This window comes from Ursus maritimus, unplaced genomic scaffold (genome assembly GCF_017311325.1).
Source record: "Ursus maritimus isolate PB19 unplaced genomic scaffold, ASM1731132v1 scaffold_16, whole genome shotgun sequence".
In the NCBI taxonomy this organism is placed as follows: domain Eukaryota; kingdom Metazoa; phylum Chordata; class Mammalia; order Carnivora; family Ursidae; genus Ursus; species Ursus maritimus.
In genome coordinates, this window is record NW_024424008.1 from 1,783,293 (window position 1) to 1,796,053 (window position 12,761).

The 12,761-nt window shown below is 37.9% G+C and overlaps 1 protein-coding gene across 1 annotated transcript; it reads left to right on the forward strand.

Annotated features, from left to right (window-relative positions):
• The first annotated feature begins 1,026 nt into the window (after window positions 1-1,026).
• LOC103680093 (olfactory receptor 56B1-like) lies at window positions 1,027-1,998 on the forward strand. The gene has a single exon (XM_008709632.1). It carries the CDS (start codon window positions 1,027-1,029, stop codon window positions 1,996-1,998), a length of 972 nt encoding a protein of 323 aa, XP_008707854.1.
• Window positions 1,999-12,761: the final 10,763 nt, after the last annotated feature.

Below are 12,761 nucleotides of genomic sequence, written 5' to 3' on the forward strand. Positions count from 1 at the left end.
GACGTAAAGGGGAGGAAGCAGCAGGACAAGAGAGAAGTTGCTTGCCAACAGGAAAGGCTCATTTGTTAGTTTCAGGCTTGGTTGGTTGGCTTCTGAACAGAATAAAAAATACATGAAAAACAACAGAGTTTGACAAAAGATAAGTGTAGTTTTGAACATGACTCTGAACATATAGTGGCAGTGTCTTCAATATTGCACACAAGTACTTCTTGTTTATTAAGTAAAATCAAGTCATCTTATTACCTGTGCCTAAATACCATATTTATATGCCTTTATAGATTCTCTAAGACTAAACTAAAAAAAAATTATCTATGGTTTTCTTTATTATGTGACTCCTCAAATCAACAAATTTGGTCATGAACACTTCATTTATCAAGTTATTCTTTTGAAATGTTCTTAGTAGTCCATACAAGTGGATTGTTAAAAAAAAAGTAATTCTTCTTTTAACATGACCATACTTATGTTTGCAAAGCTCTAAGTCTGTGGTATAAAATTTTTGGAAGGTATGTAAACCATTAGTGGACATCTATAGCAACTGGGAATGGTGCAGCTACAAAATTTAATGTCTCGTAATTCTGCATTTAAAAAAATTCTTTGTTGTTAGTTAATAAAAAATTGAAGCAAGGTTGAGACAAATATGAAGAAAACCAACACATCCACTTGATTTCACAAAATTTCCGAAGAGATGATGAAGCTTTAAAAAAAGCATCGACTAGAATCATATTTACATGATGGTCCCAAATTGAGTTGGCTGTGGACAATGCAAACAGAAATTTGAGATGTATGCTGCGTCCTCCCTGAATAGCCAATAGGGATACATGCTTCCTGGAAGTTTAGCTTCTACTGTCAAGGCACCAGAACATCATTGTAAATTATCTTAATTTTCTGTAAGGAATGGGCCACAGAATTTATTTTATTATAGCACCAAGCTATACTCTGCAGAGATGGTTTAAAAATAATGTTTGATGATAATTCTGCTCGAAGAAATCAACTTTGAAAATCATTTTCTTTTTCTCTTAGGAAAAGATGTCTGCATCTCCGAAAGGCTCTAATAGCTCCAAATTCCAGGTCTCTGAGTTCATCCTGATGGGATTCCCAGGCATCCACAGCTGGCAACACTGGCTCTCCTTACCATTGGCATTTCTCTACCTCTCAGCAATTGGTGCTAACATCCTCATCCTCGTCACCATCTGCCAGGACCCGGCCCTTAAGCAGCCCATGTACTATTTCCTGGGCATTCTCTCTGTGGTGGACATGGGCCTGGCCACCACCATTATGCCCAAGATTCTGGCCATCTTCTGGTTTGATGCCAAGGTCATCAGCCTCCCTGAGTGCTTTGCTCAGATTTATGCCATTCACTGCTTTGTTGGCATGGAGTCTGGTATCTTCCTCTGCATGGCTTTTGATAGATATGTAGCGATTTGTCACCCTCTTCGCTACCCATCAATTGTCACCGATGCCTTAATCCTAAAAGCTACCGTGTTCATGGTACTTAGAAATGGCTTGCTTGTCATTCCCGTGCCTGTGCTTGCAGCCCAGCGTAACTATTGTTCCAGGAATGAGATTGAGCATTGCCTGTGCTCTAACCTTGGGGTCACCAGCCTGGCTTGTGATGACAGGAGGCCAAACAGCATCTGCCAGTTGGTTCTGGCATGGATTGGAATGGGGAGTGACCTAGGTCTTATAATCCTGTCATATACTTGGATTCTGCGCTCGGTACTTCGACTGAACTCGGCTGAAGCCGCATCCAAAGCTCTGAGCACTTGTAGCGCCCATCTCATCCTTATTCTCTTCTTCTACACAGTTGTTGTAGTGATTTCAGTAACTCACCTGGCAGAACCTAAAGCTCCCTTGATTCCAGTTCTACTCAACGTGCTGCACAACATCATCCCCCCTTCCCTCAACCCTCTGGTTTATGCACTTAGAACTAAAGAACTTAGGGCAGGCTTCCAAAAGGTGTTTCGCTTGAGCTTAGAAAAGCACACAAGGCACCAGTGACCTTCTCCATGATGCACAGGAACTTCAGCTTCTTTTAGAACGGACACTAGAACTTCAAAGATGACGGGGAAGTGAATGTCTTTGAGATGTATTTTTCACTTTGCAAAAGCCTCTGAAAACAACAACAGTAAAAAATTCTGAGTAGCTCCAAAATATTCATAAGAGATGAATATACGTGGGGAAAGGAAGGACTTTCTACCAAATCATGAAATGGAATAAAACTAGAGTTTATGAATTATGTGTCTCCCTTAGAATAAAAATGAACATAATAATACACATATAACTGAAGAGTAAGTGAGCGGGACATGAGTTACATATCATGATTATTCATTGACAGTTGTTACCTGGGACCAAAGTTTATCTGCCTGAACAAATTCATTCCAATAATGTGCATGAAGAGAAATAGAAAACCCTTCAGATGAACAATGACAAATCAGTCTATGATGGGGCTCTGGGCACAATAGGGCAAGATCACCAAACTCGGATAAACGGAAGCCAAAAGATACAGACAGATGGTAGGTAGATAAGAGAGGGAGAGAAGACAAAGAGATAAAGAGAGAGAGAGAGAGAGAGGAGAGAGGAAGTCAGAGAGAGACAGAAAATATGGATGCCCAAAAGGATTTATCTTTTGCTCCATCTGTCTCTCCAGGGCTACTCTCTGCTTTCCTGCACTGTTCTGTATCCTGCAGGTCTGTTCCTGCACTGTTCTGTATCCTGCAGGTCTGTTCCTGCACTGTTCTGTATCCTGCAGGTCTGTTCCTGCACTGTTCTGTATCCTGCAGGTCTGTTCCTGCACTCTTCTGTATCCTGCAGGTCTGTTCCTGCACTCTTCTGTATCCTGCAGTTCTTTCCTTGCCCTCTCCGTATCCTGCAGGTCTGTTCTGCACTGTTCTGTATCCTGCAGGTCTGTTCCTGCACTGGTCTGTATCCTGCAGGTCTGAAGCTCATACACTGTGTACTCTGGGCTTCTCTGTTTCTAGCAGCCCCTTGGAATATTCCAACAGGAGTCCCTGGCTGGTAACTGGAGTGCGAGAGGAGTGTGGGTTGTTTATTCTTCTCCCACCCCTGAAGCACTTCTCAGGCGACACACCTGCAACAGCTACAGCATGCATGGTTACTCGAGAACAGTTTTAAAGGCTTTTTTTTTTTTTTTACATTTTTATTTTAATTTTAGAGAGTGAGAGAGCAGGTGAGAAGTGGGGAGGGGCAAAGACAGAGGGACAGACAGAATCTTAAGCAGGTCCACACCCAGTGCGCAGCCTGAACGGTGGCTTAATCTCATGAAGACACTGGCTGGGATTATGAACCAAGTGGAAATCATAAATCAGAAGCTTAACAACCTAAGCCACCCAGTGCTCCCCCCAAAACATTTTAAACATATTCTCTCCTCTTCAGGACAAGGAAGTGATAAAGGCATTACATTGGCCTCCAGGTACCAAACAGCCACTATTTTTTTCAACATCTGCTTTTGCTTCCTTAACCTCACCCACAACTAGTTAATGCCAACTTCATGAAATTCTCCTCAGATTCACATTTGTGTGTGTCTTTCGTTTCTTGCCGGAAGCAGATTTATAGATAGGCAGAAATAAGAAGTCTGTAAAGCAGGAGGCAGATGTGGGATATTTACCCCATTGAAAAATCTTGCCCTGAATATGCTCTTGTCTTTTCCTAAAACCAATGAACAGCAGAAATAAGGCTTACCCTAATAGTGTCATGAATTGCGTTATGCTCTGGGCTGGTTTCCACTGAGCCCGTGATTAGAGTATTTCATTAAGTAGTTGGCATATTCTATGGATTACCTTGAAAAATGAGGATTAATTTGGGGCGTAGGCCTACCACATGCTAACAGCTCTATTGCACACTGTATACTGTCACTCATCTTCCTGTGAGATATAAAAGGTAAATTCTATCAGTTCTCAGGTATAATAAAAATAATGTGAAGGATCTTCCTTATTAGTTTGGTTCCCCACACAAAAGGCAGAATATATATATATTCATTATCTTGTCCTGAAATATATCATGGTTAAAAAAATGTAATTTTATGAGTCCATAGGACATTCAGTATTTTTTATCAGCGTTTAAATGAAAATAAATAAATTCAAGTTTCTGTGGTAGACCACAGATTTTCAAAATAAGCCATTCTGCTCTGTCACTGAAAAGAAAACCATAACAGATGCCAAGATTATGAGGACAGAAGTTGTCTGGGTGCATTGGTCACAGCTGTTGGGCCAGATCAGGTCCCAAGGGACGTTCCACCCTGAGCAGGTCTGAAAGTGGTGTTTAGCCAGCTTTTCTTCAGAGAAGTTGTCCATCTCTAGTGGCATTTAGCATCACAGATGTACTTTAAATGGATGACATGGTTCCCACTCAGATTTCTGAAGATGAGCCCAATGAACTCAGAGACCTTGGCCAATGTTGATCCCAACAACAACAGATTAATGTATGATTCAATGTCCTGAGCTTCTCAAGTTAGCTGATATGCCATTAGCGGGATGTAAAGTGAGAGATATTACTCAAAAACCAATGCTGGATGGTGACGGGAATAAATATAGGAAGATGAAATTTGACAAATTTGTTCATATTTTCCAAGATGTAAAAAGCAGTGATACTGCCAAAACCTCTCACAAAGCAGTCAGCAGGAAAGAAGGGATTTGCACTCTGGGGTGGGGGGACCTCAGAGCTGCCTACTGAAGGAACCATTGTCCTCTCTGCTCCTGAAATGCTGCTCTTGACATTTCCCTTATGCTCTGTGTATCTTTTTCCCTTTTACAATGCCCACCTCCAGACACTTGCTTAGATGATTGGAATATGAATGTTATCAAACAATAACTATGCTTTGCATCCACTGTGCTATTTCATATTTGAGAATCAGAGGGTAGATGGTTATGAATGCCCTTTGCTTATCTTTATGGTAATAAAAAATCGTAAAAGTCACTATGTGGAATATTATAGAAGCTTTTCGTATTCTTTTATTCTTATAATCAGTATATTTTACACTATTCATTCTACCTGATCCTTTTTGTACTTATGTAACAGTATTTTGATTACATTAAACAAGGTTACTGAGATTTTGATACTTTTTAAAAGGGGTGAGCAAAAATATGTAAAAAGATATAGAATTATGTAAAAAAATAAGTAAAAAAGGTACATTACAGGTAGAGCGGGAAAAGTACCTTATCTCTGCATCTTCTTTCTCTTACCAAAGATGTAAACAACTGATAGGTAGGTTTTGTCTTAAAACATTTGATTTAATGTGTTATAAGATAGAGGGCTAGTATCCAAATTCTATAAAGAACTTATCAAACTCAACATTCAAAGAACAAGAAATGGGCAGAAGACATGAACAGACATTTTTTCGAAGAAGACATAAAAATGGCCAACAGACACATGAAAAATTACTCAACATCACTTGGCATCAGGGAAATACAAATCAAAGCCACAATTAGATACCACTTCACATCAGTCAGAATGGCTAAAATTAAGAAGTCAGGAAACAACAAATGTTGGCAAGGATGTGGAGAAAGGGGAACCCTTTTACACTGCTGGTGGGAATGCAACCTGATATAACCAGTCTGGAAAATAGTATGGAGGTTCCTCAAAAGGTTAAAAATAGAGCTACCCCATGACCCAGCAATTGCACTACTAGGTATTAATCCCAAAGATATAAATGTAGTGATCTGAAGAGGCACCTGCACCCCAATATTTATAGCAGCCATATTCACAATAGTCAAACAATGGAAAGAGCCCAGATGTCCATCGACAGATGAATGGATAAAGAAGATGTGGTATAAATATGTAAATACACACACGCACATATACACAATGGACTATTACTCAGCCTCCAAAAAGGATCTTAGACTGTAGAAGGAAGAATTAATAACACAATTTTGAATGCTGACAAATTACATATATATTACAAAATCCTAAAAAATAACCTTTTAACTATTGTACTGCTTGGTAAATAGCTCTGACAAAATTTAAAGAAGCTTTTATTCTGATATAATTTGAAGCTGATGGAATAGTTGTAAGATCACAACAAGAAATTTTGTATACTCTCTACACAGATCCACCAATGGTTTAATTTTGCCCCATTTACTATATCATTTTTCTTTCTTTCCATTTGTAGGTATGTATATTTACATAAATTTTTTCTGAACAATTTGAAAATAATTTGGTTGTTTACTCATAAACATTTCAGAGTGTATTTTCTAAGAATAAAGACATTGATTTACATAACCATAAAACAGACAAAAAATCAGAGAAATTACATTGATATTTTACTATAATCTCACAGTTCATATTTAAATTTTTGTCTGCTTTATAAGGTCTACTTTATAAGATATTTTACTATAATCTCACAGTTCATATTTAAATTTTGTCTACTTTATAAGGTCCTTTGTAGCAATTATTTCCAGGTTTGGGATCCAATCCAAGATCAGACATTTCATTTTATTGCTATGTTTTCATTTTAATATGGGACATTTCCTCATACTTCTTTGATATTTACATTTTTAAAGAGTACAAGGCAGGTATTTTGCAAAATGTCTCTCAATTTGGAATGTCTAGGATTTCATTATAATTAGTGTGGTGATCATGGGTGTGTCCCTTTCACATGATCCTTCCAGAGAAGCTGACAGGAAGCTCCACTGACTGATGGCCTCACCGCCTGCACCTTTGGGTGCACAACACCACTCACACCAGATCCTGCTTCCCTTGGGTGCTCCCAGATAATCACTGAACACAGCAGGGGAACTTCAGCTAGGCCCTTCCTGCCCAAAAAGGGACTCCTTTAATGGTCTCCAACTTTGCTCAAAGATTCTCTACCAGCTGGGGGCGGCATTCTCAGAGTTGCACTGAGGGCTTGTGCAATCCTTCCTTACTGCCCTCTTTCCATAGGTGTCAGACCTGTATCTAAAGCTAAAGCCTCTCTTCATTTTCTCTTGCTTCCTTCACCTTAACACCTCATAGCTTTTTTCCCTAATACATCTATTCAATGTCTAATCCTACCTTATAGTCTGCTTCTTAGAAGTCTACAACCATAGAGTGATTTAAGAAAATAGGTGGTCAGAAATGATTCTGAAATTGATCTCCCACTTCACAGTGGCAAGAAGAACCCCAATCTGAGAGGAGAAGGGGGCACAGTTAGTTCCTAGCACAAGGTGATGGTATACTTGCTGAAGAGTTCACCGATGGTGAGATGATGGGGGTAGGGGGAGGAGAACAATGGCTAGAACCATGGAGTCTACTGGTTATTACTATGTTGTATTGAGACCATGTTAAGCAATAATGAGCAAACGAAGGCAGTTCACCAAGAGTAAGTTAAAGTGCAATAGATTTCAAAGAGTTTGCAGAGACTCATACCCTGAATTAAAAAGAACACAGCTGAGGAGTGAATTTGACCTTGAAAAATGAATTGCAAAACCCAATAGTCATTTAATACTTAGCAAGGCAGGTCTGTTATATTAACGGCTTGTCTCTGGTTTAGAAAACCTGGGATCCTGAAACATTGCATGTGGGTATCTGGATGGATGCCCCCAAGGATTTGGCTTTGCATAACTCTGAACCCTCAGAGTATGGTCTACCTCTTTATTTGTAAGAGTTAAGGCTACCCTCATGCAGGAAGTCAATGAGGGCGTCTCTCTCATACAAGAATATGGTCATCGCCCTCTCCAGGTTGCCAACCTGGTAACTAAGGTTAAATCTCAATGTGATTGCACTATGAATGAGTTGCAAGAGAAAGATAGGAACCAGTGCATTGGAATTTAAGGGTCATTGATCAAGGAGACCAGAATGTAAGACAGAAGAACATAGAGGATTCATTGAATTGGGGAGCTTTCTGTAGATACTATATTGAGACCCTGGTAAAAGTTCTGTGATATAAGACAAACTCACACACAAAGTGCCTCTTTGAAGCCTAGAGAAAGTGGAAATGCCTGAGTTGCCCTGGCAGCAAGTAGAGAAAACAATGACAAGGTAAAGGCAGTGGGCATGCTGTAGTTGATGTATTTATGTAAAGCCAGAAGCCATCAGAGAACTGTGTTCTATGGGAAAACCTGGAAGGCACAACATTTACCAAGGAATGCACTGGTGAGAAGGGCACCAGTATCAGTAAAATGTTGAGATCTATATTGACCTAATTTTTCTTCACTTAATATGTAGGTGTAATAGGCCTAAACTTTTGATTCCTTTCTTTTTTAGATTGCCATAGTTGTCACCATTTTCCTCCCTTAAATGTAAGCTTTTAAACCAGGGCCATGCCTACATATTTCCTAGCATAGCTTGGAGACTAGAAAGTTTTCAATAAACAGTAATCAAATGAAGAGATGAAACAATACATGAATAAAAGAAGAAATTAGAAAATGAATATGTGTGTGAATCCAAGAAATTCTCTGCTCAAGAGCTTTTGATCTATTTTTCCCCAGGGCAGTGGGAAAAAAGGAAATATAAATCTGTAATAAATATTAATTCCTAATTTTAATTTAAAATAACAGGCGTTCATTTTCATCCTTTACCTTCCTGTACATACATATTAACACATAAGCACACACATGTGAGATTTTTCACTTATTTATCCATATTTGGGTACTAAGAATGGAAATTTCTTGTTCTTTTTTCCTCCTCCCATTGAGGTTATTAGGATCCAAACACCAAGCCCTGTGTCTCCAGTACACTGGAATGTTCCCTTGGGACACAAGACACACATTTTCCTTTAAAGGCTCAGTTCAATAATACAGATATCAAGGAAGTTGGAGGTTGGCTCTGCACATGCACATTTATTTTTGGATTGTGATTTTCCTTGAACAAGACCCTAAATACCTGGACCAGACTGCATTCAGCTTACTGTTTTGCTATCCAGGAACTAAGGTATTAAAGATATACAAAAGAGGGGGTAGTGACAGGATTTTTTTTCTTTCTTTTTTTGGTAGGCAGTAAGGTAAAGTGGAGAAGAGCTTTGGGTATATACCAATTGCTTATTATTTTTCCAGAAATAAATCTTTGATTTCATTCATACAATTTGAAGGCAGAAGTATTGTGTGGGATTGGGTGTTCTTCTTAAATGTGTGTTTTCCCAAAAAGGCATTAAAATTCAGCATAATGCTATTGCGATTATGATCATTTGTACTATTTCTCTATCTTATTGGGAATCTTCATTCAGTAGTGGTGGAAGTTAGGCCTGAATCAATCCCATGACAAGGAAAAATGAGAATAGTTAGAAAATCGTTCTCCACCATTAGATCAATGACCAGTTTCCTCTTGCTTCTTACCTGTCCTCCCCTACTCATCCTCCAAATCATAGTGTAATTTTCCTTGATTATTTTCTAGAGAGACTGAGCTGTGACTTTGTTCCTTTGACTTTGGGTAGCAAAAACAACATGGAGCAAACAATCCTCATATGAAAAGAAAAATATGGCTGTAAAGAATTGAAGATGGTCTAATGAAAAAACAAGTTTTCTTACCTATAGGGGTGAAGAATGAGGATAGAGAGCAGGTGATATCAAAATTGTATCTTATAAGCTTGGTGCCAATCATGTGTTAATATGACTATGTCAGTAACCCTGTCTACATGCCAGCATAATATAAATCAAATTTCCTTGCAGAACAAATTGAATTCTGATGCATCGAAATTCTTTTAAATTTGTTTTGAAAAAGAAAACTGTTTAAGTTTGTAGTTAACACGTAGATCTTTAACTTAGATCTTGGATAGTTTTGCAAATACATTGAAGATGGGACCTAAAGTATTGTGTAAGCATAAGCCAGTTTTAATGACTACAGCTATGCAGATAAAAAGGAAATTGAGGAGTATAAAGAGAATGGTTATCTAGTACTTTTTAAAAACACATCCTTCAAAAAAGTGCATTTGTAATCCCAGAAAAATATTTTCAGTTTTTAATTTAGTGGTGCTTAGGTTTTTCTTAATTTCTCTCCCTGCTTCTTACGCATGGATATAGTGTTAAAGTGCAATAGAGCTAAGGAAACATACTTGGATAAAAAATATAGTATCTTTTTCTCCAACCCAAGTAGTTCTTTCCGTGCAGAAATCAAGACAATAAGGCTAATTCCTATTCATTCTTCAAGGGAAACCTTTGATGGGGGCCTTAGAAGGAAGCAACAAAAGGACAGAGGACCTTGTATTCCAAAGACAAGAATACCAGTGGGATGAGTAGGAAACAGCAAATAACAACAGAAGAGAACACTGCCTCTTCCATTTTGATCCTTCAGAATCCTATTCATGCTTCAGGTCTAAGGGCCCTTGGTCTTTTCTCTTAGAAGGTTCTCCTGAGGCTAGGATGGATTACCAGGCACTTCTATGACACCTAGTATAACTCTACCATTACAATGATGTAAGAAGAGGTTCTTGAAGAGCATGCTATTCCCATGTTCGACCTGTGTTTCCTTGCTATTCCAAATCAGGTTACCTTTTGACAAATCTGATTGTCCTCTCTTGGTATCATACGTGATGCAGAATTTCCATGTGACTGTTTTCCCTATTTGATGATGATGATGTTAAAATAGTCTTTTTTTTTTTTAATGGCGGGGAGAACTAATATTTCCTTTGAGGGAACACAGAAGAGAATTTATTTAGTGGCAAATTCAATTGCTTTCTATGATGTTAACTTTTGTAAATGCCTAAATTGCTATGAGTCTAAGAAGAACATACAAATACAGGTATCGAGTACTTAAAATGTGGTAGTGTGTTTTACCATGCTATCGCCTTCATTTTCTCAGCAATATGTTTTCTTTTGTTCTTGATAAATTCTAATATACATATGCAATTTTCACAATTACATGTTGAGGAATTCTCACAACTGCAACTCATATACCTCACAACTGTATATAAAAAAAAGTATTCGCAGCCCTTCAAAAGACCCCTCTACATACGCTTCCTTCCAGTTTCCACTCTCTCCCACCTAGGGAGAACATTCCCCTGTTGCTAACAGCACACGTTAGTTTGATCCATTTTTGTATTTTATATGAATTACATCAAACATGACACGCTATTTTGTGTCTGGTTTTTAAATTAAACACTGTGAGATTTATCCATATTGTGCATGCAGTTGTAGATGATTGTTGATTTTCATTGCTATCTAGAATTTCATCGTGGAAAAGCACCAAATTTTACTTACCCATTCTAACGTTAATGGACATTTAAGTATTTTCTAGTTTTTGATTACTGACATATTACAATCGTGTTGCAATAAACATTCTCGTTGATATGTTCTGGTAAAAATATGTGCATGTTTTTGTTAGGAATGGAACTAATAGCCATACACATATCCATCACCACCAGGTAAGCCCAAAATAGTTCAACTCTATACTCTTACCAGCAGTTGTTCCATATCTTTGCCAATACTTGGTATTTTTAGTCTTTTTCATTTGAATTATTTAGTTCGATATGTATTGCTATGTCATGAGGGATTCAATTTCCATTTATTTTCCTAATGACTAGAAAAGTTGGTGCCTCCTTACGTGTTTATTGGTATTTTTTTGTTCTTCTTTGGTGAAATGTATAGTAATCTGTCCCTTCCCACCTGTTTATTTTTATTGTGGGAGTATTTCATATATTTTGGATATGAAAGTTTTGTTGACCATATGCTTTGCAAATATGCTCTCTTCATCTGTGGCTTATCTTTTCACTTTTAACAGTGTCTTTCAAATAAAACTTAACTGTAACAATTTAATCTTTTTTTTAATGGGTAGCAATTTTTGTGTCCTGTTTTCAAATCTTTGCCTACTCCAAATATCAAAGAAGACATGTGTTTTGTATTTCATATTTGTCTCTAATATTTTTTTAAGATCGATTTTGTGTATCAAGTGATTTAGGGAACAAGGTATGTTTCTTTTCTCTCCCCACATACACCCATTGACTTAGGAATATTTATTGAAAATACCATTTTTTTAAAGTAAGCTCTAACCCAACTTGGGGCTTGACCTCACGGCCCTGAGATCAAGTCACAAACTCTACAAACTAAGCTAGCCAAGACCCCTTGAAAATGTGATTTTTGTTCATAATCTGTTTCCTTTGTCATAAATTAGATGGCTTAATTTGTGTTTCAGGATTTGCTTTCTAGACTCTATTTCTTACAGTAGTATTTTTATCTGTATTAAAAGGATAGGTTATCTAATTTTTAAGGAAGCTATAAATCGTCCACATGTATACCTTTAGGAATTGGAAAGATTGGGTTAAAATCCATATATTTCAGCAAGACTCTACTCCTGTTGTCCTGACCTGATCTTACAGACATTGAAAGAGCAAAAACACCTCAAAGAGATTAAATGAATTACAAAAATCAGTTCTGGGCTCAAAGTGTTCTGCCTAATAAATTGGTAAAGTTTCTAGCATATTAGTTGACAGTTTTCTGTGGAAAATCATAGGCCCCTTTTCCTATTTCTGGTCATTGTAGGGTTACTGAGAAGGTGGTTAATGGCAACCAGTTGGGTTGTCTGGGAAACCTGGCCAAAGTTCCTTTCCTTTCAGGAAGCAAAAATCTTCCATAAATTGCTTATTGTTGGAGTCAGTGAACTAAATGATTACCTGCCATTCGAATCAGCTTCCATCTCTCATTAATTCTTATTTTGCTTACCTGTTGAACAGAGATGACAATATCTCAAAGATTTCCACCTCCTTCTGCTCTCTCTTCTGGGAATGGTCTGAGTGTTGGAGAGTACTCCCATGAGGGGCAAGAGGAGGATTCTGACTTTCTCACTGCTTAGTAAGTCTTCCAAGCACCACAGGGTTCACTCCTGACCCTCTGCTTCTTGTG